This window comes from Uloborus diversus, chromosome 9, assembly GCF_026930045.1.
Source record: "Uloborus diversus isolate 005 chromosome 9, Udiv.v.3.1, whole genome shotgun sequence".
NCBI classification, from domain to species: domain Eukaryota; kingdom Metazoa; phylum Arthropoda; class Arachnida; order Araneae; family Uloboridae; genus Uloborus; species Uloborus diversus.
In genome coordinates, this window is record NC_072739.1 from 34,020,302 (window position 1) to 34,047,959 (window position 27,658).

Sequence of the window (27,658 nt, forward strand, 5' to 3'; positions counted from 1 at the left end):
GTTACAGGAATGCAGTGCATGAACGCGTTTGGAAGTGAAAATTTCTTCACGTACGTTTGGCATCGTTAAGCAAGCACCCCACTGGTTGAATGGATAAGATGCTTGACTGTGGACTTGGAGATTGCGAGTTCGGGCTTCAGGTTTGAATATTCATTCCCTCCTCTTTTACTTTCCCCCAAGTCCTTCTCACAGTTTGTAGAAAATGTATTTATTTGTTCTAAAAACGCTTTTGCATAACTTCAAGATACAATTAGAAAGAGATTTGATGATTTGTCAATGATTTTAAGTGGAAATTTCAACATCAACTTTGCAGATGATAAAAATCCACCACTAATTGAATTTTTCAATAGAGAATTTGATTTAACGATGTTCTATAATCGCAATCTTAGCACAAAGATATATAAAACTACAACTGATGCAATCTTTACAAGATATTTAAACAGATTTGAATTAAAATTGTTTGTTCCCTATTTTAGTTATCATAAACATATAGTATCAGTTTTGGAATAATGACAATAATGAGGATGATGGAAGAGTTGTTGAAATTGTGGATGAAAATTGGTATTCATTTCATAGAATACCAATTAATTAAATTTCATATTTCATGTATTTGTAAATTTTCATTTAAGAAATAGATTGCAAGTTTTGCATGTAAAATGTTATGCATTAGTTTTAATGTACAATAGTGCATTACTTTAAAATTATAAAATAAATTTTGTAGTAGTAGTTTATAATAATGAATTAAAAAAAACCACTTCATATAAAAGTATTTCCTTCACAATAAAATATTTTCGGACATTTCAAAAAATATGCACGTAATTGTTCAAGTTTTCACTGCTGTCGGAATTCCCAGAGTGCCTTTAAAAAAAAAAAAAAACATTTTCCTAAAACATATTTAAAGAAAGGTTGAGAAAGGTGATAAAAATTTCAGAATGTAATTAAAGGTATCCAAAATACCAAAAGGTGACTGACTTCTCACAGTCTGAATTAATTAATCTGTGAAACCCTTTTTGTAACTCTTTAAAGAGGAATTCAACACTTTGCTCTTCAATGAAGAGCAAAGTGTTGTCCATATCGTGCCTGGTAAAGATGTTTGCCAATTTTTTTTCCCAAATCCAGCATTTCCAGTATACGGAAAGAGATATTAATTGAAAGTGCCTTGATAGGGTGTAGGGTGGTAGAAACACATAGAAGTGTATTAATCACGTTATTACCAATGGTTTCAAAAGAATGAGTAGAAAAGTTTTGCCAAATTACAAAAACTCTTTGATCCTCACAAAAAACCAACTAGACTACACTACAAATTAGAAGCTGCTGAAAAAGTCAATGCAAATGAAATATAAAATAACAATGGCATATCACACCGAAAAATGCTTTGTTGCCATGTAATCAAAAACATGTATTTAGAACTGATTGTATTTTAACAATAAAAATCTAGTTGCATGACTTTTGAATCAGTCAGTATTAGTGGATGTTTTTTTAAATGATTTTTTACTTTATTGGGAGTTCTTATTACAATTTACGCAACACCCAAGTACTACATAACACACATATATGACAAAAACATTTATTGTCTAAAAGTATGAATGTTAATAAATACATAAGAACTATTTTACACAAATCAAACACAAATCAATATTTCTTACTTAGCTCTTGAAATAACAATTCCACGGGAATTAAATTGCTTCTTTTTTTATTTGCAGGATGGAAAACATCAAAATCAGTCTTTTGTGTTTTTAAAAAGATTTACAGCTGTAGCAACCTAAAAAAAGAAGATAAAAACATTAACTCCCTATTCATTGTGTGCACATACTCTACTAGTTGATTACTAAAGTCAAAATTAATACTCCTTCATCCCAAATTAGCTGCTATACTTGCATAGTTTTTGAACAATTTATTTTGGAAAATTTCTTTCAGTAGTCCCTTAACGTCGCCAAAGAATGCTTAAAACTGACTTCAAGTTTGAAAAACATTCAGCAGAAAACCACAACTCTTTTTCAGCATTTCCAAAAATTGCTGAAAACTGGGATTTTTGGCTTAAATTTTGAAACTTTGGGTGGAGCCCTGAACTCGTTTTTTGCTCCTGTAAAAAAAAAATATGGGAATAAATGTGTTTTCTTTTGTCATCAAATACATTTTTAGTTTTATTAATTATTAATAACTTTTAATCTTTTTGATTTATTAGCTATTTCTCAACAAAAGAGTGAAAAGCTGAGGAACCGCCTTGGGTAGCAGAAACTGTAGCTATGCCACTGATCGCAACATATATGCATAAATACAAAGTAGAGACATACCGAGTAGCACTTTAGCCGAGTACTCGGCCTTTCACTACTCGGCCGAGTTACTGAGCACCAATTATGTTTTAAGAAGAACCACCGACACACATGTGATGAATTTTGAACTTATTGGAATAGTAGTATAGTCCTCCTTGTCTATACATTAGTTTTTAAAACTAAATTCCTGCTGAAATTTAATTACGCATTATTTAAAAAATTTTGTTTATACACATATATATGTCAAAAATTTTACAAAAAAATTTCAAAATTAAAAATAAATAAATAAAAAGTATGATTAATCAAGTTGGAATTAAAACAAATTATACCAATCTGTTATAGTTCTAGTCTGCCAAACATAAATAATTTTTAAAAGTAAATAAAACAAATGTGCAGGAACACTGCAGACACATGTTTCTGCTTTACAAGGAACGTCTTTTTCAGTGCATAAAATGTGAGCTAAAGAATGTAAAGACATTCGACAAAAAAATCTGACTTTTGTCGAATGTCTTTAAATCCACGAGCTCACCTTTTGTGCATTGAAAAAAAAATTCCTTGTAACACCAAAACACGTGTCTGCAAGTGTTCCTGCACTGTGCTTTTAATGTTGTTTTATTTCCTTTCATTTTTCAAGCAAAAGTATTTTTATATTTCTTATAACTAATTTTTGTTTGTAGCAAAAGTCCATTTTTAATATAAAAATTCCATATTTTCTACACTTACCTTTTTTTGCACAATTTTTGATAAATAAGTTTTGGGCAGTTCTCAAAAGGTGGGAACAAAAAAGTTAACTTAGAGCAATTTCAGAAATTTTCAAATTTGACATCAATTTTGCTTTTAATCTATAGTATGCATACCTAGAATACAATATATGAGCATGAAAAGACAGCAGGTATGTAAAAAATTGTTAATCTGATTTTTAACTTTTCCAATGAAAACTTTATTTACCACTTTTTGAATTTCGCAATTTAATAATAAAGAGGATATTAGTGAAGTACTTGAATGGCTATACATACTGCTCTTTACGTATAATAAAGTTTTGGAATGATTTTGAAGAAGTTGATGAAAGGTAAAAAAAAAGCTTCAAATTAAAAATAATACGAATGTAAAAAGTGACATCAGTTTTAATAATGAATATTTTTTCTAATGTCATAAGAATTAAAACAATGTCTAAAAAAATTATTGAAAAAAGAAATTCGTATTTCTATTTGGAGATTGTTAAATTATGTTTCCAAAAGAAAGAAGGGAAAAAAAAATGCCAAAATAATAAAAGCGGGGAAAAAAAATGCTAGCGCAGGTGATAAAGTCGCCAAAACTGGTGCAGCTGACGATAAACTACATTTGTCAAACTGGAATTCCCTTCTGGTAACCTTTAGCTTATCGTATACTGTGTTGTCACCAATGGAAGTTTGCTTGGCTAGCGCAAAATGGCTTTCGTTACGATCATAACCAGCCATGTTTCTACTGTAATTTATGTATTGTTCAATGTGTAACGTATTAATTATGCAAAATACCAATGGATTAAAGAAGATAACATTATAATAACCTTTTTTATTGAGGTTAGAAGACAGTGCATCATCAAAAATTATGAATAAACAAACAGAATTATCGGCGTCAAGATTGTAACGTCATTTGGACATCTCACATGTATGTTTAAGAAAAGTTTTTTTTCTTCCAAGATACTGCATAAAAGCTTATGAAAACACTTTTAAACAATTAAAAATTGATTCTGAGGATCGATAAATACCTTTAAAACGAAAGCATCATATACTTAGTTCTCAAATAATAGCATTGTAAAGATCGTAACTTTTGAACAGGCATCAAATTTCAAACTTAATTTTTTCTAAAATCGTTTACAAAGTAAATAATCTGTCTTTACTTTTGTTATTTGTGTAAAATATTAACAAAAAATTATTCAGTGTAAGATTCATACCTTTAATTTTTTTTTTTAAACGTATGGAAAGAATTTACAAAAAAAAATTTTTTTAATGGTACATTTGCTCAGTTAACGTTTTGGTATGACCAAAACTGCGCTTTTTAACAAAGAAAATATTTTTGAAGGGCATTTGAAGAGCATTTTTTCGATAATTTATGTCAATTCTTGTCTCTATACAGTATTATAATTTAACTCAAAATTTTTTGAGTTAATTAAAATGAAAGTTATTTGGTGTTGAAGCTTCAAAGTTGAGGTCTGTGTTTGCTCCCACCTTTTGAGAACTTTGGGGACATTAAAATAAAGATTTATGTCATTGAAGCATTACAAACTTCATTATTCTCAAAATGATATCAGAATATTATATATGCTTGCATTTTTTTATAAATTTTAATTCCTGTCTTCAACAATATTCAATTTTTTGCAACTACTCGGTATTGGCCGAGTATCTGATCAAAATTCGGCCGAGTACCAAGTACTCAGCAAATTGGCTGAGCAGGCCAAGTACCGAGTAGTTACCGAGTACTCGGTACGTCTCTAATACAAAGGATATGCAGGATTTTTAAAAAAATGCTAATCTAGGCATTGCATTTTCAAGCATTTTTCAACTGTCAAAGTATTAAAATAAGTATTTCATGCAAAATGACTGAAGTCCCAAAAATTAGAAGAAACAAATTTTTGCCATTGCATTAATAGACACATGTCCCAAATATTGAGTTTTATTGAGTATATTGGTAGGGAGTCCGCTTTACTGACAGATTTTTAAGTCTAAAGTAAACACTGCTTTTGAAATCAATATTAGGATTGTAAACATAAATTAATATCAACATATTATCCACTCTGAAAGAAACTTAAGAGTTATTGGAAAATCTTACCTCATGTATAATGGAAGAGATGACAGCTGATGTTTCAAAATGTTTGAAGCTTTAAAACATTCACTGGAGCAAAAATACTAGAAAACAATTTGTGAAAAACTAAAATTTTATTCAAATTAAAAGGTAAAAATTTTAATTTTGAATTGAAAAAGAAATATTATTCACAAGCATTAAATATCATTATTTGATGTCATACATATAAAATTACATAAAATGATAAAGAGTATCAGTGAAAAGTAACTTTAATAACGTAAAAAATGCAAATTTTTAAGACATGTGTTTTGAAGTTACGAGGAACTACTTTTCAATGCAAAAAGATTTGAGTTTATGAATTTCAAGACATCTAACAAAAGACTAAACTTTTAAAGAATTCTTTAATCAAATTACTAAGCTCACATTCTCCATGATCGTAACTTTTGAATGCAATATATACAAACAACACATTGCAAATAGATTGCAATGGCTTTTTTTTCCTCAAATTTCATTCAATTTCATGCAGTAGTTTTTGTTCAGAGTAGCCACAAAAGAAAAAAAAAGTCACACACAGACATTCTCCAAAAATGGTCAAAATGGACTCAGCACACATCAAAATGTGCAAATTTGTCGAAATTGAAAAACCTTCATGAATCCAGCACTTTTGTGTATGACACATAGGAAAAAGAGACCAAAACCTTTTGCCCATGTAGGTAAAGAAGAAAATGGAATATTAAAACGGAAACGTACCTTTCTTTCAGTAAGGTCATAAACTTTGTTGTCTAAGCAACAAATATGATATATTTGCTTCTTAACCTAAAATATTGAAGAATGTTGAAAAGCATTTAATACACTCAAATGAAACAAAAAAATACTACTGCAATTCAGTAAATTATAACATAAAGATAACACATTAAATAAGACATCCATTGAGCATAGTGCATAGTTCTAGGCAGTGGTATAGCAAGGGTAGGGCGGAGGAGGCAGTATACTTTTGGGGGTGGCTATTCAGCATTAGTGTTGAAAAAATATCTAAATTAGGAAATCGCACTTGAAATCTATGACTGGAGGGAAAGAAAAAAAAATATTCGGTTTTGGTATGACTACAACTGTGCTTGCTTTTCAGTGTTTAAAACTTAAATTTCAGAAAATATTCTAGAGATGCCTCCGACTTCCTAACGAAAAATTAAAGGCAAAAACCGACTTCAGTTTTGATGATTTGAATGAGGAATAAAATTTGAACAATATTTACATGTAATTTTCATTTGTTAGGAATTTTTTTAGAAACTCTTTTTGGTTTTAATGCTGCTTTAAAATTCCTCACAAGCTCATTTGATATTAATTTTAGAAGACTATGTTTCAAATGACGAAGTGATTCTCCAAAATAATCTTTCACAGTTAAATATTTTTTGACTTTAGTCAATCAAATTTATCTTTTTCCGGGACCTGAAGTAAACTGGCCGGGACACCAGGACGTCGTCTGAAATTTGGACTGTCCCAGTCAAACCCGGACATCTGGCAAGCCTATGCATGACTATTGAGGACTTTCACAAAAGACACAAATAGATTAACTAAAAATGACACAAAACAAAAATACAAATATTAGTTAAATTTCAACCAGATATTCAGTATTCAGAGGAATATTCAGTTATAATTTTGAGAAAATATTTTGCATTTGGCAAAAGCTGGTATGCAGTGCATCTTTAATTGTATGCTTGCATATTTTTACCAAGTGGAGAAAGAGAAATTAAAAAATGAACATTGCTTTAACCATCAATTCTTGTCAAAAAAAAAAAAAAAACAAGTGTGCTGGTAGAAGTTGAAAAATAAAAAATTCTTGTGTAAATCCGTAATGTTATTTTTCCTTTATTACTTTTTATGATAAAAACCCAAAAATGTGTATGATAGTAAAACAAGCTCAGCCTGAATCATAGCTAGGTGCCGAGTTAGAGCATTTCTTGGCTGTGTGTTCCTGGTCAGCGGATATAACTTGCAAGATACCAATTTAAAGCTAAAGATTTTCAAGGGATGTACACTGCTCCAAGGTTTACACTGTATTTAAGGACTCGAGGACTTGTTACAATCTCTTTTGTTACATGGCTAAAATCATCTGTACCTGTTTTATAGAGTTGGAGCACAAGGGATACCCACAAAGACGATCAATACTTCTTTCTACTATGACATCCTCATATTCAGTAGTACATAGTTTAGGGCACTGAAATTGGAAATTAAAATTAGTAGGTAATGAAACGAATAAGAACATATAACAATAATGACATTAATTTGCAACAGCAAATATAATTAAGGCAACCTTTTCTGCCTGGTTGTAGTTATAATATTTATTACATACAGAATAAGAAAAAAAAATACAGCATAAAAGGCATATTGTGAAATATTAATATGATATTCAGTAAGCATAGATTGAAAAATATTTAGAAATGGGAAATATTTCATTAATAAATTTGCTTTGTATCATGACAAAACTTTAAATAATTAAATAAAAAGTTTTAAAGTACCATGTTTTTAAAATGAACTAAAAACTACAAAATAATTTCTCTAATCTTTATGTAGATTTAAATCCCAAACAGTTTCAGAATTTCTTACAGACTGTCTAGGAAATTTGTGATTATGAATTTTAATAGCTATAAAAATTATTGAAAACTTTGAAAGGAAAACTATGGGGAACATGTAACAGACAATTGAAGCATTTATAATTAACTAACAATTTTATCGCTCTGTAAACAGTATAAACTGAGGTGTAAGTTTTCTCATTGCTAACATTTATTTACACTTACAGCCATGTATTGTGCATGCATTTTCCTTTTAAAGCTTACAAGTATTTTAATAACTATTATAAACAGTCTGTAACAAATTCTGAAATTGTATAGGGCTTTAAATCTACATGAAGCTTCGGGAAATTTTGTACTTTTAGTTCATTTTAAAAATGTGGTACTTTAAACTTTTTTATTTCATTAATTATTTTTTGCTTTTTAGTATTGTGTGTCTAAAATGTTCCATTTGATTTTACATACTTCGATCAGACAATGATTAAGAAGGTTAAATCAGGATCCAACTAAAGTTTTTGAAGGCACTAGGCACGAAATTAATCTGTTGCCTCCCTCCCCCTTGAGCTTATTTTAAATGCAGAAGCAGTAAATATCTTGATACTTGCGTATTAACATATCTGTACTAAATTTGGTGGTATCTTATATTACAAAAAATAGAAGCGACATAGTATTACAATAACTGAACATGATAATATAAGATGTCGTCAAACTTTGCCCGTTGGAAAAGCTATCAAAATTATCTGTGGTAGAACTTTAAAAAGTGTTGTAAATATAGAACAAACTTGGAATGGTTTTGGGATTTGAGAAAGAGATTAAAAATTTACGGGGATTTTTTTTTCTCCAGATTTATTATTTACATCTTGCTATAGTGTGATATGGAATGAGTCCAAAGTCATAAGTTTACCTGGTGCCCTGGGCCCATGCCCCATGTGCCCAAGCTTCAATCTGGCCCTGGGTTAAACTCAACGACGATGGAGTTCAGTAAATTTATTTAGTCGATAAAATAAGTTTAAACGTTAAACTGCATTATAAATAACTTGAAACTCTAAAAAACATTTAGTTTCCTTTAAATTTCTATGCACAACATCAGTTCAATGCAAGTAGAATATTTTTTATGTGGAAACATAAAAGAATATCATACATTTATTTCTCTGTGAATGAACTGGAAACACATAGATGATTACAAAAATATACCAGAGATGGGCTAAGCAGAAATATAAACACATATATGCTAAAAAGTTGCAGTTCAAGCTAACATTTACTTACAATTTCCAGAATTTACATTGAAAGTTTGCCACAATCTTGAAGTATCTTTTGCATATACAAATTGCTATAAATATGTATATCACTTTAAACATGTTAGACACATTTTAATAAAAGCATAGTAAAACAATGACAGTGATCAAGAATGAATTTTCGATTGAAGACTCACCTACATCTTAGCATGAAATTAGCTAACACTTATAATTCATGTTTTAATTACCTTGTAATATTAGAAAAAAAATGTATCTGATGCAAAAAAATTTGCATCAGGGTTTCTAGAGATACTTCATTTTAATTTGTGCAAACACTTTTTCGGCCTCATATTAGAGCATTTATGCAAAAATAAAGATTAAAATTGGAATGAACTAATATTAATAGTTAATTAATTTGATTATTGAATATTGCATTGTCATCAGGTCTGAGGTTACGTACGAAATTTCAAAAGAATTTGATCACAGGAAGTAGGTAAAAATTGAGTTACAAAATTCCACCTGAACAGACAAGAGCCAAACCAAGTTAATAAAAACATGGCAAAAATAAGTTCTGTTCTTGCTGATGAGGATACACAATGAAAAAGTTGAAGTTCAAAATTGGAAACACTTCCTAAATCAGTGTATCTCTTCACTGATTCCCTTCATTCTGCTCGTGATAGATTACGTTTATGATTGCCACAGAAAAATGCTTCATTTCTGTATATAACCAGAGCTGCCAACTTTTGAAAATCCAAATTCGTAGAAGCTTTGAAGTTCCATGTTCAAAGGGTTTCCTCAACGCAATTCATTATTTAGTGCATCATCTCAACTCCCAGTTGATAGCTAGAATTGTTGCATTGTTGAATATTTTTGCCTTTTGTCTGACTCAGGGCTTCCAACACATTTTAGCTTCAGAAAAGGGTAAAAGAGGACCATTTTCAATCAAAAGGAGGGCTAAAGAGGACCAGTTAGGATCAAAAAGAGGACCTTGGGAGGACCACTCATAGTTAAAGGAAGCACCAAAAGGCAAATTAGTTGCCAGCTGGGTTAAATTCATGAAAATAATTCATTAATTAACTATAATAATGATACAATTCCTTTATCACCTGTGAAACTGATATTTTTATCCATTGAATAATATTATTTACACAAATATTCGGATGAGGGGGGAGGGGCACTTAGTTCAGCACTTAAGGCAGCCTCTTTAGAACTAAATAAGCATAATGATACATTTTGACTTGAACCAGGGATGCTGGTAGTCTCACTGAAGGATAGATGAAGCTGCGATTCATCTTTATTTAGTTTAAAATTATTTTTATGTTTTTCTGTCATGTAATGCTTCTTAATAGTGTTATACCACCAAACAAAAAAACATTATTCTCTTGTTGTTTTCCCCAGTCTCTAATTTTGTTCCCATTTTCATCAGTTTCGTCTAACTATTTACTGAGAAATTTGCACTTCCCCATGACTCACACTGAAACCTAAAAAATATTGTTTTGATTTTCAACAAAGCTACAACTGAGTTTATAATAAAATTATTTTATATTTGGATTTTAAATTTAATTTCTTATCACACGGTTCATACCCTTTAGGGAGAAAAAAATTTAAGCACTTTTCAAGAATAAAAAATTTTTTCAAGGTACTACCCTAAATTCGCACTATAAATATTGCATGCAGATTTCATTTAATGCTAACATATAAATAACAGGAAGTACTATAAAAAGTAGAGGAAAACAAACTGCTTTTTCTAGAAGAGACACTTTGATAAAAGATCAACTGGACTGAAAATTTTCCTAAAATGTCTGAAATGCTTAATGACAAAGAGAAGCAGAACACATGAGGCTTACTTTTGCAACTTTCATCTTCAAAGTATATTTTCAAGAATCATAAAGCTTAGATTACAAAAAAAAAAAAAAAATTCCATGATTGCAAGGCTATGAGTGCTTTGAACTTTATGGGGGGGACTAACTCCCCTCTTTAGCAGGCATCATGACAATGAAATGATGTACATAAATTCGACTTTATAAAATTTTAAATTTCAAAATAAATGCGTATAATTTACGAACATATGCGCCTGTAAAAAAAATGGCGCATGCGCCACGCAATTACTTCCGATTTCATTTACAAAAGGATTACAGTCAACGCGCAACAACTCTAAGTCCCAAGGGACCGGCTAAAACGTTCCGAATTATGGGAAGTTTCCATACTCAACAGTCTCAAGAGCTTGGGATCTAATGAAAACTTTGAAATAAAGGGATATTCAAGTTATTGAGATCCCAGATCGGAAAGTTTATTCGTTATTGTAAACGTGAGGCTGAAATTACGAGAAATATTGGTAGCACCCTGCTCCGCGAACCGACGTCATAACTGCTCCCCCAAACCTCTTTTTAATGGATTTCCATGCTGTAGCGGTAGAAGGAGGAGTACTGACGTCAATCTGAAGTGAAATAATACGGGAAAGTCAAATTAAGGCGCCACGGTCACGTGTTTGGGTGTAGAGTATCTTTTTACATAATGGAAAACTTTTAAAATCTGATTTTTAAGTAAAAACAATATAAAAGCGGACTAATCGGACCAAAATGCTAAAAAGCGGTCTAAAGCAGACTTAACCCTAAAAAACGAACTTTGGTGGGAAAAGCAGACCATTTGGGAGCCCGGCTGACTGTTTGAGGAATTTCTCAACTCAAACTTTAAAGTAATGTTTTTTCCACAAGATTGGCTAATAATAAATGGCTGATCATTTTCCATTTAAATGGAACTTTAGTGTATTTAATGATTTTTTTTATTATTATTTGTGCTGATTGGACAATGGACTTATTCATTATCCAATCAACCAGCAGAAATCTCACTAAAAATTTTTGCAGAAAGATTTCAGTAGCTGATGCATTTGGCAGTTTTTTCAACTGTCGCTGTTTTTGAAGTCAAAGAGTATGTAATGATGTTTCTCAGCTTTCACCATGTAAACAAAATATCGCCAATCAAAGAATCTTTAAAAAATTCTTTTTGATGTATAAAATAATCCACCAACTAAATTAAGCAAATCCATAAACAGTACAAAAATTATTTTATTTATTTATTTATTTATTTTTTTGACCAAATTTCAAACAATTGCAAATTTAACTACTTATTTTGGAAACATTTCGGATGAAACTGCTTAGCTTCATTTTAAGGTGACCAAAAGTATCTCCGTATCTAACGACAAAAGCTCTGTACCGAAAATTAGTAACTTATCGTTTTACGAAGTAAGGAGGGGGAACATTATCAAAAGTATCTTAAAACGATTCCCGCAAATTTGGTAAAATCGCACCAAGGGCCCACACAATGATTGAAATTTCCCAAAATAACTAAAGCAAGTATAAGGGGGCGCGGCTTCATTTTTTGAAATAGTTCGTACTTTAATTGCCTCACAGAAAAGGTTTTAAACTCTATGTTTAAAAAAAGGTACTTACAGATAAATCTTTTTAAACATGTGAAGATTAATTTCATATTTTGGAAATTCTTCAAATTCGTATATGCTTAAATGTCATGCTTTCATTTCTAAATTGAATACCATCTTCTTCTTTATACTTATTGATATTTTAGTTTTATGAGTAAGGAAGAAGCTTGATTTTTAACCACATCAAAAAGGAAGGTTTTGAATTCTTTCACTTAAAACAGAAAACAAATGCAAGCAACGAATTTTTCTCATAATTATTACTGATCAGGCAATGGCAGGTATTTTTGCTAGTATAATATAAAATTAATTGCACCAATGTGTGTGTGTGTTTTTTTTTTTTTTGGTTCATTCGATTCTAAAGTGTATATAAATTTCATTATTAACTGACAATATAGAATATGTATTAGAATATATACTACTTTTATTACATTACTAGGAGTACCCACACGGCTCTGCTCTCGTGCTATAAAACTAAATAAAAAAAACTCTTAGAGCAAGTGTAAATTTCCATTTCCACTCCGAAATAAAAAGAAAGATCCTGTTTCGTTAGTTAAAATGTGCACATATAATTTTGTCTGAGCTCCAAATATAGTCCATAAAGTAATTTTAAGAAAAATCCTGATATAAAGATTGCCCCTGTCCGTCAAAATTCTCTCGAAAGAATTTTTTTTCCATTAATTTATTGGAATGATTTTGTAAACTATATCACTCATTATTTCTCATTCATTATACGTTGGGGGCCTTCGTGGCTTTGTGGTAGAAACTTCGCTTCCAATGCCGGTCAGCGTGGGTTCGATAACCTTGATGCTTCGAGTGGTGTATTTCCTTTCTTCGGCGGAAAATCGGCGAGCAAGTTTGCAATTGCGGCAAGTTTTAGTCGTCAAAAAACAATTTCCAAAACATGTGCCCACTCCAATTATACAGTAACTTGCTAAGTTTAAATCCGGGATCAAAGAAAGTAAAAAATAGTTTTCAAAATGAATTGAAGAACACGGGGCAATCCAATTTCCATGAGGAACTGCTATGGAACTTGTTATCCGTTGAGATCTGAATCTTGTCGGTAACACTGTCTATCCAGAACCTCATTTCGATCGAACTTGGCTACTTTTGACATTGATATTTTGTTTGGATATCATTAAGTTTTGAAAGCTAAATCATAGTAATGTTCTTCTTTACAATTAAATGTAAAAGCGCGTACAAATACAACTTCTATCCCCTCCTGCTTTTTCGATGGACTGGTTTCTTTTCATTAGTAATTTCGAAAATATTTCGATAACTGGGGGTTTGGCGCTATCGTTAATTATGGGCTATAATTGTTTGCTTCTGTCATTATCAGCAAGGCCATGGCCAAAATACATTAGTTCTTGGTCTTTGGTGTCCACAAATTTGGCAATAATAGGGAAAATTGCTAAGTCTCCTAATTTTCAAACTCTTTCCACAATTTCTACATTGTCCAGGGGAATTCGTAAATTGTGCAGAATTGGCAAAAACATTTCCCCACTGCTTAATAATTCCGTGGCGCCAAATTTGTGGACCTTTAAGAAATTAAAATGAAGCAAAGCTAAAAGACGTAACCATGGTAATGCAAAACAAAACATTAGCAATTTTAATGGAGATTAGATTTATTGGAAGTTTATTTTTAACGGCTTTTAACTTTTTTTCCTTTGGAGATAGAAGGTTATTTTTTCGACCATAGGTCGTGATATTTCTGGAGTAAAAAATGTCGCATTTTCCAACGGTGTCAAAAAGAAAACTGTGGGACAATTCCTTCACTTTTTATTGATAAATTTAATGAAGAAAGTATTGCCAAAATTTCAGCTAAGCCTAAAAAAGTTTGAGCTATAAACGCAAATTACTTCCGTCGTAATGAAGTTAGAGCATTGAAACAAATTGCTTAGAATGTGAAAAATTCTACCCTTTTCAACGATATAAAATATTAATATGTGCAAGTAATTTTTCACCCCTTTAATAGCCAATAATAGGCAATTTACGTGAAATTTGGGCCTAAATTGGAATTAAAAAAAGAACTATTTATCGGATTTTTTCGAACTATAGCCTATGTTACTCAGTAAGAAAGCACCTTTCATACAGTGAAAGAATTTTTCAAATAGGTGCAGGGGTTCCGGAGATTACCTCGAACATATAAACACACAAAAATCCGCCCTCTCTCTTTATAATATTAGTAAAGATAACAATACATTTGCTATCCAATGTATGGAAAATCAATAGATTTTCATTTTGTCCAATTTCTTCCGGCATCCTGGACTTTTTACAAATGAGATGACAAAATAACAACCCTAATTAGAATAGTTAAAAAAAACTTAGGCTAAAAAATTAGCTACTTGGGGGGGGGGGGGCGTACTAAGACTGCTACTAACTAGATTGGAAATTCTAAAGGTCGTTAGCTGCTAACTAGATTGCTCCCAAGTATATGTGGGGGGGGGGGGGCAGTCTAGTTAGCAGCTAGCTACCTTTAGATTTCTGCACACAGGGAAGCCCATAACTTATAGATCCAAATCGGGAACTAATTATTGGAATATGAGAAGAAGGTATCATCAGCAACTATGAGCTGACGGCTGTTTTGTCCACCCCCTTGTCTGATAAAGAATCGTTTCATAATAAAACAGTAGCAGGAACTAAAAAAATAATTGAAATATAAAAACCAGCTTCAATGCTTTTCGCTATTGCTCTTATGATGTCTTATAACATGATGTGTAATTCTCCGATTTTTTTTCAAAATCCAATGAAAAAATCAGATTTTTTTTAAAAATCCAATTCCAGTTTTCACAAGATTTTGTGACTTTTCCCGGCTTTAGAGAATTTTCCGACTATTCCCTGCTTTTAGGCCAAGTAGCCACCTTGACCTCTTTAAACCAGTTTCTACTTATAAGTGAGACGATGTCAAATTTGTATTCATTTTACACAAAATCCTCTTTTTGTCATAGGGGGAGAAACATACATTTCTCCATTTTTGGAATCCAGACTAAGCAATCACTTTAAAAAATGAATCATTTTTAGTACTAATAAAGTATGAAAAGACGAAGAAACATAATTAAACTTGAAAATTCACTTACATTTTCCAGAAACCAATCTTCTGAAATTTCTTTTTCCAGCATTTCTTCAATTATTTTAAAAACGATCTTCTTTATTTTTAAAATTTTTTCTCTCGCAGCAAATCTAACAGGATGAAATTATATAAACAGAATTAGTGCATCATTAGAACTTAAAAGTCGTCAAGGCTACACTAAACAAAAGTGAAAATTAGCTCTTTCAATAAGTTTCAGCTTTTCTTTTTTAATCAGCTGCAAATAGCAGAATGTTTTCAACAATCTGCAATGAAACTCCAAAAATAGTTCTGAAGGAAAATCAATACTTACCAATAATTACAATAAAATTAGCACCAATATTTTAAAAGAAGTTACTAAACTTAAAAACTACAAAATAAAGGTAAGGAAAGTAGCAGAATGTTTTGAACAATCTCCAATGAAACTCGAAAAATAGTTTTAAAGGAAAGTCAATATTAGGTCAATCATTACACTAAAATTAGCACCAATATTTCAAAATAAGTTACTAAATTTTAAAACTACAAAATAAAGGATGACATGCTTAAAAATGAAACACTTGTTGGCTTCAGTAGTTTATTTGAAGCATTATAAAAAGTGAGATTAACTCATTCAAATATATTTCACTGTTTCACTCATTATGGAATTGTTTCTTTCCACATTAAATTTGATGTATTAATTCAAGTGTATTTTATTTTTCAGCCATTAATTCAAGAGTAAAATATTCATATTTTGGGTTCCAGCTCTAATTTTGTTACAAACACTTGCTGTTTAGATGATTTGAAACTAATTTCTAAATGATATTGATCAGAGCAATAGCAAAAAGTTGATAATGCTGTCTTAAAGTATTTGTTTATGAGAAGAAGATACTTTTCTTAAATTCAGGGTTTAATACCCCACTCAGGTGAAAATTTTCCATGACTTTTTCATGATTTCATAAAAAAAATTTATGACCTTGCTTTGTACAAACAGATTTAATATCGCTTACCAACTTTTGGGCATAAGCAAAACTTTTAAGAGAATGCCACTACCTCATTGAAGTGCTTACTTGTAAACTGAAAAATTATCAGTGTACACTGCAAAATACTTCGGTTTTGTCCCTCTAGTGTTCTAATCAGTCTGGAATAGTGAATAACCAAGCTGGAGGCAGATGTCATGGCCTACATTCGGAGCACAAACACCCAACTTTGCTTTCGAGCCTCGAGGTCCTTTCAGCACAGTGGTTAAAGCACTGGGTTAGCTTTTAAAAGGCTGTGGTTCAAACCTCCCCCCACACACAGACATGTTGCTCCCTCTCCATGTCTACTCCCGAGCACCACATTTTGGTGACCCAGCTTCTGAATGGATGGCGCCATGTAACATAGCAACAGACCACATATCGACAGCAACATGCTGAAACTGGAGTCTTGTTGCTAACGCCAGAACACCTGGTTTCCCTTCGTCTCATCTGATCCAAATATATAGCTCTCTTGCTTCCCCGCTACACCACTTAAGGTGGAATTAGATGGCCTATATTCAGAAAACACAAAAATCAAACTTTTGCCCAGAGTCTTGAGATCCTTTTATCTCAGCAGTTGAAGTACTGGGCTAGTTTCAAAGGCCTGTGAATCGAACCACGCCAAGGACACACACCGCTTGCCCTGCGTCCACATCCATCTGCCACAAAGTCATCTCATTGAAACTGTGAGTGCCAACAAACTAGCAAATAACGTAAATTTATCTTACTCTTATATTTGCTATTATCATATAAATTTAAGCTAATCAAAAACTATCAGCTTATACTGAATGCAATAAACCAATGTTTTAATGACAAAGAAATAGATTAGCAGAGTGATACAGACGAGTCCCGATTTACACCAGGGATTCGTTCCAAGACCCCTCGCGTAAGTCAAAATTTCGCATTGTGGAAAAGGGTATGCGTAAAAACTTTTAAAAACACAACCAATCATTTTAGATACTTGTAAACATCACCTTAAACAGTTAAAAACCTTTTCTTAACCATACATTACTGTTTCTTACATAAACTGAAATTTTTTTTGTATTAAAAAAAAAAGTTTTATTCAACATAAAATACTGCTATGATGCACCAAAACAATGGGAAAGAAAGACATAAAATAAACCAGTACCGTGCGTACAGCATGTAGTAAGGAAAACAAATGCCCTATAGTTGTACTGTACAGTTGATTCAGTAATGATATTTGTAACTTAAAAAAGTGAAAGTGATGATGATTTATGCTACGAAATCATACCGTTATTCTAATATATTTTTAAATACAGTTGCTTTATTGGTTCTTTTATAAAGTTTCCATTGATGGTATTACCCCTCTTCCATTTTCATAATTTTTGCATTTTGCTTGGATACTATTATTTGGTGAACTTTTATGGATTTCCTTTTCTTGACTTTTAATTGTACGTATGGAAGATTCACTCATACCGTCATACCTAATTGTTATGCTACCCTTCGAAGCATTTTTTGGTTCAGCTTCAGCTTTTCGAGAAGCTTTACCTTTTCTTTAACTGTCAGAAATGTTCTCTTTTTCTTTCTATCTTCACCAACTTTAGATAAAACAGCACTCTTAGGTGTCGTTATATTTCGTTAATTTTCGCATTTAGAATGAAAAAAATTAATAGAAAATGAAAAGTAGTTATTTGTATGAGCGATAAAAAACTAGTACGGTGTGGGTACTTCTGCTCTCAGTGATGCTAAAGGGATGAAGGTCCATTCAGGAAAAAAACTTACACACCGCGGCTCCTTCCGAAAATTTTCATGTTGCGGGCGAGGAATTCGCGCTAGCTCAAAAATTCTTTACTCTTGAAAAAATCGCGTTATAGCCATTTCGCATAAGTTGGATCGCGTTGTAGCGGGAGTCGACTGTACTAAATGGGACAAAGGTTAAATGAGTCATTATACTAAATTTTAATATCTTTACTCCAAACAATATTCCCCTTTGGTGTCAATAGTGCATCTAATCATCCATGCAAATTGACAGTACTTTGGTTTTTTAAAGAGCAGTTTATTTTTCAGTTCATTCCTTTTGAAAATTTAAGCTTTCCGAATAGTTTAAGAGATACGGTTCCATGAAGGTTCCGCTAGTTCCCGTTGGCGATGGAATCGGGTCCCGCTTGGCAATTCAGAACTCACTTCAGTTTCATGAATTGTTTAACGATGCCAAAGATTGGCATACAGCCAATTGTGATAATCGCGCAAGTATTAGAATAGGGTACGTAATAGTTTAAGATCGTGGCTCTTGAGTATACATTAAATTGCACATAAATAGTGATGTAAAATACCCGGGTATTTATTTTTAGGGGTAAATACCCAAAATGGGTATTTACCCGGGTATTTATTTCAAAAATTTATATTTAAATAAAATACTTTTCTGTATGTATTCCACTATGTATATATACAGAGTGTTTTGTTTTAATCTTCAAGACCTCTATTTTTGCAACCGTTAGTCCTAGATGCATACTTACAATTGCAAAAATGTTCAAAATCAGATGCAGACTTAAGGTATTGAAAATTTGAAGTAAAAATAAAAATGAGTAAAAAAATACAAATTTTAACTTTTTACATGGGCCCCAGATCCTCTGACTTATTGATATTTAGGGAAATAATATCCACTGAAAAACAATTACAAAAAAAGTTTGACATTAGTACGACCAATATTCACTGAGATATGAAACGCAGCGTTTTGTAACTTACACCATTTTACACTCGCCGTCAGTAACATCTTTTGGGGGAAAATATAGCAGTTAATGAGTGTTTATATAAAATTATATGTGTGCAGAGTGATTTTTCAAATTGTTCAAGGTTTTGCAGCGTGTTTTACGTATCACGGCATAACATTTGCATGAATTTTTGAGTAGAAATGAAAAATGTAATATACCTTGTGTTTTTTTACTTTGCCAACCTGTCATTATTCTGAAAGGGTAATAAGTTCTAATCTCATCTTCTGCATGGTCCCTTAAAACTTTCAAATGGAATATCTCCTTGAGTTTTCATTCCACAAATGTCAAGTTTTTTTGTGTCAGTAAGTTTTAAATTCATTTCTCTAAATATAAGTTAGGGGACCTAGAGCCGTATAAAAAGTTAAATTTTGTAGTTTTTGACTCATTTTTATTTTTGCTTCAAACTTCCAATATCTTTACTCTGCATCTGAATATTTTTGCAATTGGAAGTAAGCATCTAGGACTAACGGTTGCAAAAATAAAGGTCTTGCAGGTTAAAACGAAACACCTTGTATAACCAACTATATACAAAACAATAAATTTTTCCCTAAAATTTGTATTTTGATCACATATTTAAAGAATTATTGTGTGAAACTCAGCAATCTAATATGATATTCACATTAAATGTGTTGGATATGCCTAATCAATGTTAATAGCCAAATTTCACATATAAAAAGCAATTCTACAAAAAGTAAAAAGCTTAACTGGTTACAAAAAAAAAAAAAAAAGCAAACATCTTCTTCAATTATGGCATTGAAAAGAAAGATTCTTTGGTTCGTGATATGTTTCTTTCATAATTTCATTAAGTCTTTCAATAAAAAATATTATAAACTGTGTAATACATATGTATGTATCAGTTTTACCAATTATTTCATATTTAGATTTAAAAAAAAAATTCTTATTCACTTTTTGCATTTTTTTCTAAAATACCCAGTTTTTGGGTATTTACCCAGGCCTTGGGTAAATACCCGGGTAAATACCCAAAAAATATTTACCTACCCACTGGGTATTTACCCGATCCACATCACTACACATAAATAATTCATCTGCGTTAAGTGGTCATACTTTTACTCCATTCACACGAATTTTATTTTTTTTTCTCATATTAAATGCAGTTATTCTGTAAAGTTTTCCGCATTTGCAAAGGCCGGCTCAGATTACTCTATCTGCTGTCATGTAGTGAACTCATTTCTTCACACTCATAAAAGTAATCAAAACAGTTTTGTAAAAAATGAAACTGATTTGAAAGTTATTTTTTTTCTCATAATTCCATCATTGCAGATTGACTCTTTAAATACTTACATTTGCATTTGTTTACGAGTCTTCTCTGTTTCGTCCATTAAATTTAAAAAAATGAGGAACCACCAACTCCCACTTTTCAAAAACACAGCAAAACGCGCCTGCCAATCTCAAAGTGTTTATTTCACCCGCGTTCACCACTTTATGCGCATGCGCTATGACGCGTGCTGTTGTATTGCCATTAAAATGGCATTATTTGAAAGGGGGGTAAATAACTGAATGAATAATTAAAAGTAAAGTTTCTCCTTTTCTTTTGAAGATACTTTTAAACAATAGAGAAAGATTAAACCAAATTAAATTTCAAACTAAGTAAATAATCAAAGCAGAAGCAACTAAAAAGAGAAATTCAGCTTTTGTTTTGTCTAAATTTCCTCTTTTGCTAAATTTTAGGAAAACCCTCTGTTATATTCATTTTTTGGAGATGTTGCTTTACCTTTTAAACAATAGTAATTAGTTAATTCTCTTAATAGTAATTGGACACCCCTGGCATAGGATGTGTATTGGCGTAGCTTGCGAGGTTTCGAAACTCATGATTTCTCGAATGTGCTGATAAAGATCTTTACTTGAGGGGAGGAGGGCTATTTAGCCCTTATTTGATACTGACCATCGTTTCTCCTTTTCAAATAGAAAATAGTGCCATACGAAACCGCCGTTACTCGACTTCTGTCTTGGCGAAGACTTTAGTTTTCGAGATTAAATTTGGCATGCTCTCCGCATCGCCCAAGGAAAGTATCTGATTGTCCCTATGACAATGGTCATCTCCACATTGTGGTCAAATGGGTCAAAGTATTTCCGCCTGGTCATTTTTCTCATTTATTTTGCTGTACTAAGCCCTATGGACCCTAGGTTAGGCTTGTCAGATTTCTGAAATGTTCAACCAGGCGCTGGAAGTCCCCCCCCCCCCCCCACGCCCCAGCGTTGCTTTTATTTAAAAGGGTACACAAATGTGACTGATTTTTGGAATGTTTTTTGGTCATTTTATTCTCATTGCCACAAATAAATGGTTACAAATTATGAACCTATAACAAGGACAATAAAAAATGACCAAAGCAGATAAAATTTGAGTTTCGCTGCTTAGATGAAACAAAAAAAAAAAAAAAAAGTTTGAAAAAACACTTTGAATGAGGAATAAGAAAAATGAACTATATTTAGATACACTTTTCATTTTGAGGACTTTTTTAGAGAGTTCTTTTTTTTTTCTTTTGGTTTTAATCTTGTTATAAAAATTCTCGCAAGCTAATCCGGTATTAACTTTACATGTCAATGTGACAAATGATAAAGTAATTATCCTAAATAATCCTTGACAGTTCATAATTTTCAGACCATTTTGGTCATTTGTAATCAAATTTATCTTTTTCCCGAACGTGAAGTAAACCGGCCGGGACACCCGGACACCGGGATTTTGTCTGAAAGCCGGGACGTCTGGCAAGCCTACCCTAGGTCAGCTCAATGCCAGCGGTGGCGTATCTGAAAGTAGTAAGAGACTGATTTCCGCTACGGACGATCCCTGTTTATTAGAAAGAGGGCAGCATTTTAAATCTTGATGGGAAAAGAAATATGTATTTTGAAACATTTTTCAAATAAGATAAATGTATACAACATATTATCTATTACAATTTAAAAAGAGAGAAAACTCCCCCTCCACAAACACCAAAGATCGTCTAAATCTACGTTCTTAAAGCGAAAACCTCAAAATATTTCCGAGGGAGCCCCTCCTTTCTCTCCCCTCTTGCCAGCAACATTGAAGATTTTAAATTTTGACTTCATATTCGAAATTTCTCTGAGGGAGAGCCCCCTAAAACTTCTCTATCTAATAATCTCGTCGAAAGTCGGCTAAATTTACGGTTTTAGAGCTCCAAAACTGATAAGTTTCTGGAGAGGACCAAGAATCTCTCCTCCCCTAACATCAACTAAAATCGTCTAAAACTGCGTTTTTCGAAATATATTCCCAAAATTTCTCCAAAGGAGAACCCCCTGTTGCCCCCTCTACCCCTAAAATGATCGAATATAATCTGCAATTGCGTTTTTATAGTTTCAATTACAAAAAAATTTCGGGGAGGGACCCCCAAACTTCTCCCCCTTAACACATAACATTACCAAAAATCATCTAAAACTGCGTTTTTAAAACAAAAATTTCAAATTTTCCCTGCGGGAAAAACCTCTAGACCCCCTATTTCTGAGCAAATATACTATTTCTCTCAAGATTAGGTAGTTACTTTTTTAAATCTTGGTCTAGCAAAGGACTCCCTTCTGTCTCCTAAACCTCCTAAACCAAACTGCCCTCCCCCTTCCCTCATACACACAGATCACTTTTCCCCCTGCGACGATCACAGTTTTATAATCGTAATATAATCTTGGTAATTTTTTACTTTTACATTTTACATATTCTTTTCAAGTTCATTTTTCTTTATTTTAGTTAATGGGTAAATAACGTTTGTTGTATAATCACTCTTCTGGTGTTTTTGAATAAAATTTTGAAATTAATACCCTTTTGAAGAAAATGCTTTGTTATAAATACAACTGAAAAATGTACCTTGTCCTTGTTTCTAGAACGAACAATATTAATGTTTCATAATGTTAATGTCACTGATTTCTTTTAATTGGTGTGGGCGGGGGGGGCGCTATTCCTACTGTTCGCCGGGGGCACTAGACCCCATAGGTACACCACTGTCTGCAGCTGAGTTCAAAATAAAAATAATTGCCGTTTTAAATTTTGCACCTCCATGCAGAGCCGTGTCCAAGGGGAGGATTTTAGGGGTTAAACCCCTCCCATTGGTGAAAAAATAATAAACCAAATGAAGAAAAGTGCACATTTGGCTTAAAATTAACTTGAATGTTGAAGTTTGTGCACGGCATTTTTTTTTTTACCATCCCCTTTTAAGTTTCCTAGAAATTTAGAAATGCCTTCTCTTTATCGACTAAAATCATATTTTGGAAAAAGAGACATATCTTTTTTCAGAGAGTAAACTATTGAATCACATTAAAATTGCCAATAATGGGAAAATGACATTAAATTGGAGTAAAAGGAAGTCATGTGATGCACATATCAGTTCATTTGTAAAAGGAAGTAAAAAGAACTGTTTATTGGATTTTTTCGAATTGTAGCCTATGTCACTCAGTAAGAAAGCACTTTTCATATAGTGAAGGAATTTTTCAAATAGGTGCAGTGGTTCCAGAGATTACCTCGAACATATAAACAAACAAAAATCCGCCCTCTCTCTTTATAATATTAGTATAGATTAAAGCAAAAAAAGATAAAGTTTTCTAACAAATCTAAATAGTACCGTTTCTCGAAGATACTTTATCATTTATAGTTCAGCTGCAACGGTGTCAGTGTGACGCTCCAAAATCTCCATATTCTTTGTTAAATTAGTAGTTCTATACTTTATTGTATGTTCTATGCAGGAGTTGTATGTTTAATCGAAACAAACACCGAATATTTGTCGCATTTACAATTCCGTTCTTGCAGCAATCATAATTTACAATTATTATTTAAGTGCATATATATTTTTTGAAGCCCAGTGGCTCAGTGGTAGACTTCCACGCCACAGGTCTGGGTTCTATCCCTATGTGTTGACTTAATGGTTCATCCCTTTGGAGGGCCGATAAAATGAGTACCAAGCGGGCTTGGGAACTAAACCCAGGGGGTTACGTGTTAGGCTGACCACCTAACCGGAACATCGGCCTACACTGTAAAAAAAATCCGGAAACGTTTCTGAGTATATCGTGCAGCTGCGGTTCATGAAATTTTCAAAAACGTTTCTGAGTATTTCGGAATTCTCTTTCTGTAATGTCCAGAAACGTGTCTAAGTATTTCGGAATCCTCTTTCAATGTTTCTGAGAATTTTGGAATACTCTTTCTGTAATTTTCAGAAACGTTTCTGAGTATTTCGGAATCCTCTTTCCGTAATTTCCAGAAATGTTTCTGAGTATTCTGTGCAGCTGTGGTTCATGAAAGTTTCGAAAACGTTTCCGAGTATTTCGGAACTCTCCAAACAATTTTCAAAAACGTTTCCGACAATTTCAGAATCCTTTTTCCGTGATTTTTTCTAAAAAATAATTCTTTACTATAGTATTGCATGCCATATCAGTTTCAATTCTTTCATATCTAAGAGCAATGAAACAAGCAATTTTAGAATCATTCGTGGATTTTTTTTTTTCTGAATTTCTAATGACAAATAGCATGGTTAACAGCATAACGTATGCACAGTTATAAATTTTTGAAAATTTATGAAATAATATAGTAGTTTCATTCATAATCACAAAATCGTCGGGGGAGGGAAGGGGAGTACTTTCTCAAAAGTGGGATTGTTTGTTAAACAATCTTAAACTTCAGTTTTTCTCTCAATATTTTCAAGACAAAAGTATCAACATATTGTATTTTTAATGCAGAACTTAAAAACATATCTTGTATCAAACTTGATAGCTTTTATTTTCGGATAAAATTTGACAGAACTTATCTTCCCTTCGCGTCAAGTCTATTTCTCTGACGAACAAAGTGTACCGAAAAGTGCCAACAGAGAAATTGGTGAATTTAAATATGACACCTAGTCCTCCTGTTGGAACCATTCGGGGTGATTCTTCTGTTCTTGCCCTTTTCCAGTTCATCACAAATATATAAATACTTAATCAAAATAGGTTACTGATTTTATTTTTACAATGTGCGCAAAATGCATTACATATTTTATTTATTAAAACATTGAATTCTATTGCATGATTATTCCATTTCATATATACGAGATCCCCCCCCCCCACACCATGAGAGTGATGGTGAACCCATAAAATGCTATAAAGCGCCTCCCCCCCTTAAAAAAAAGCAATCCCTGAAAATGTCAATGGCAGTCTGCGTGGTGAACGCCCCTCATCTTCTCCCCATATGTACATTGTATATTAATAACATAGTATTTAAAAAAGGATCACTTTTAAAACAATGACATGAAATAATATTTCTTTTTATTTCGGTTTGTAAATGCAGCTGTTCCATTTTTGCCTCTGACTCATTCCTCCTGACTTTCCTATATTAAACTAGTATATCCACGAAGGAAATGTTATTTACCGAACAACTAATATCAAGGAATTTTTTATTGTCAACCACATTTAACAAAATGAATAAGCACATGAATTAATTGCATAACTATGTTGCTTGTTAATAGATAACTGGGCCATTTTCTAATGGTATAAATATTTTTAAATAAATGAATAAATTATAATTAAAAAAGATAAATAATACTGGCACATTTTTTGTGAAGCATATTACAATACTAGAAAACATTTGCATTACCATATTTTTAATGAATTAAACAATTGATTTTTTTTTTTTGAACCAATGTATGTATATCCAAGTATTTCGAAATAACTTTTCTGTGATTGCTTTTCAAATATAAATCTTATTTCTTTTGCGTAATTAATCAGTTTCAATTGGTTACAACAAATAGTACACTGCGCACATAGGTATATGTAGGATAACTTTAAATTAATTCGATAAACCCAAAAACAGTTACAGTTGGAGCCTCATCAAATGCAAATCAACAAAAATATAAATGTATATAACAACATGTTTTAAAATATTCGTTAATACTTACAAGTGAACATGAGCGGAAGAAAATCTAAGTACCTCCATTACAACTGGATAAGTAATCCAAAGGGTTTCGTTTCATTAAGTATAAAAACAGGTGTTGAAACTATTCACGCTTGAACACACAATATATATGTAATCATGGTCGCACCGGAAATTGTAAAGAAGCAAATCGTTATTGACTAACTTAATAGCTGCGTACATTGTCTAGAAAATCAAGGGCAGCCCAAAATGCAAAGGCGTAAAATTAGTTTCGACACAATTTACTACTCTCTAGACATGAAATAACAAGCAATCCAATGCTAAACAGTTGCTGATGCAGCAACCATAGATAAGGAAAAAATAAGCTCTCGTTATTTTCGACTCACTGGCGCCAGTGTTGGAAGGATAAAATACGTTTCGAAGCATTGCGCCTGACTTCCGCTTCTAGATTTCTTGAAATAACAAAAAGCTTTCTGAATAATGAGGAGTTTGCTATTGGATGAAGGATTCTTACTATTTCGGAGACGTTTCCGATATATCTAGAAACGTTTCCGAAATTTGTTACAGTGTAGCACCACAGAGCCCTTGGTCAGGAAGACTGAGATGAGCACAGTAGGCCTTAGTCCCCATGGGCTAGCGTGCCACTGGGTTTGGTATATATTTTTTAACTCTACAAATTTTATCCCGGTTAAATGGGGGCCGATAAACGACGTTCCACCGAAAAAAAATACAATAACAGATATGGTAATATTACTTAAAGTGAAATCTTCTAGGAATTTGACTCCCCGTTTTGTCCCTCATTGTGACCATCAAACAGAAATGAATAATTTTTTGGCACACTGTTGTTTTCCTGAAAATGCAGAAATGAATGAAACATTATTGAAACCAAAACCCCTCCCTTTATGAAATCCTGGACACGGGCCTGCCTCCATGTATTTGATTCAGATGAAACTTTTTCAAATATTTTTTTCAATATTTCCTATTGACAAATGACCATAAAACATTGCAGTTAGATGAAGTAGGGTAACACCCCCAGTAATTGGCAGGTCATTAGTGATTGGCCCTTCCAACAAAAATGTCCTAAAATAATATTCGTATCCAATCTTTTTAAAGTAGAAGGCTATATATCAATTGAATGTACATTTACTTTACAAATTGTAAATTCAATTCATGTTACTAAATGGTAGCATTGCATAGGAAAGAGAAACAACTGTGGCTTGTGTCAAATCAGCCATTTTTGTTGCAAAAGCTTCTTCTACGGCTTAAGGGAAGCATGCGCATCAATCCATTAAAATCTGCCTTAAAACATGTTTTAAATTTTCGTTGTAAAAAGTTTTGCTTAGTTGAAAGGTGTTAGTTTGAGTGGGTAGAAATACATTTTTGTCCCTTTTGGGATTTTGAAATAATGATGGATGCCATTTAGTGGTGCTTCAGTTTTCTAGTCTCCAGTAATTGGCACATGTGCCTATAAATACTAATGAGTTGTGCAATATGTCACTAGTTTGATTTCTCATACATTTTCAGCAACTATATTATATGGGCTCTACTATTGATTCGAGTCCTAGAAAATATACTGTTACATTTTTAAGTGAAACAATAAAAAACTAATATGTTTGGCCATCAGTCAGATATTGCGACTGTAGAGAACAGGTTTATTTTTTATGGTCCCTTAGAATCTTCGAGTCAATGGTCCTTTTTTCTGTGGAAATAGCTAACTTC

The 27,658-nt window shown here is 32.3% G+C and overlaps 1 protein-coding gene across 1 annotated transcript; it reads right to left on the reverse strand.

Annotated features, from left to right (window-relative positions):
• Positions 1-1,662: 1,662 nt before the first annotated feature.
• On the reverse strand, positions 1,663-20,482 carry LOC129230590 (putative RNA polymerase II subunit B1 CTD phosphatase RPAP2 homolog). Its single transcript, XM_054864995.1, has 6 exons — positions 20,386-20,482; positions 15,367-15,469; positions 7,171-7,269; positions 5,805-5,870; positions 5,082-5,158; positions 1,663-1,752 (listed from the first exon to the last, which is right to left on the reverse strand). Exons 1-6 carry the CDS (start codon positions 20,421-20,423, stop codon positions 1,737-1,739), a joined length of 399 nt encoding a protein of 132 aa, XP_054720970.1. The 5' UTR covers positions 20,424-20,482; the 3' UTR covers positions 1,663-1,736.
• Between the last annotated feature and the right edge of the window lie 7,176 nt (positions 20,483-27,658).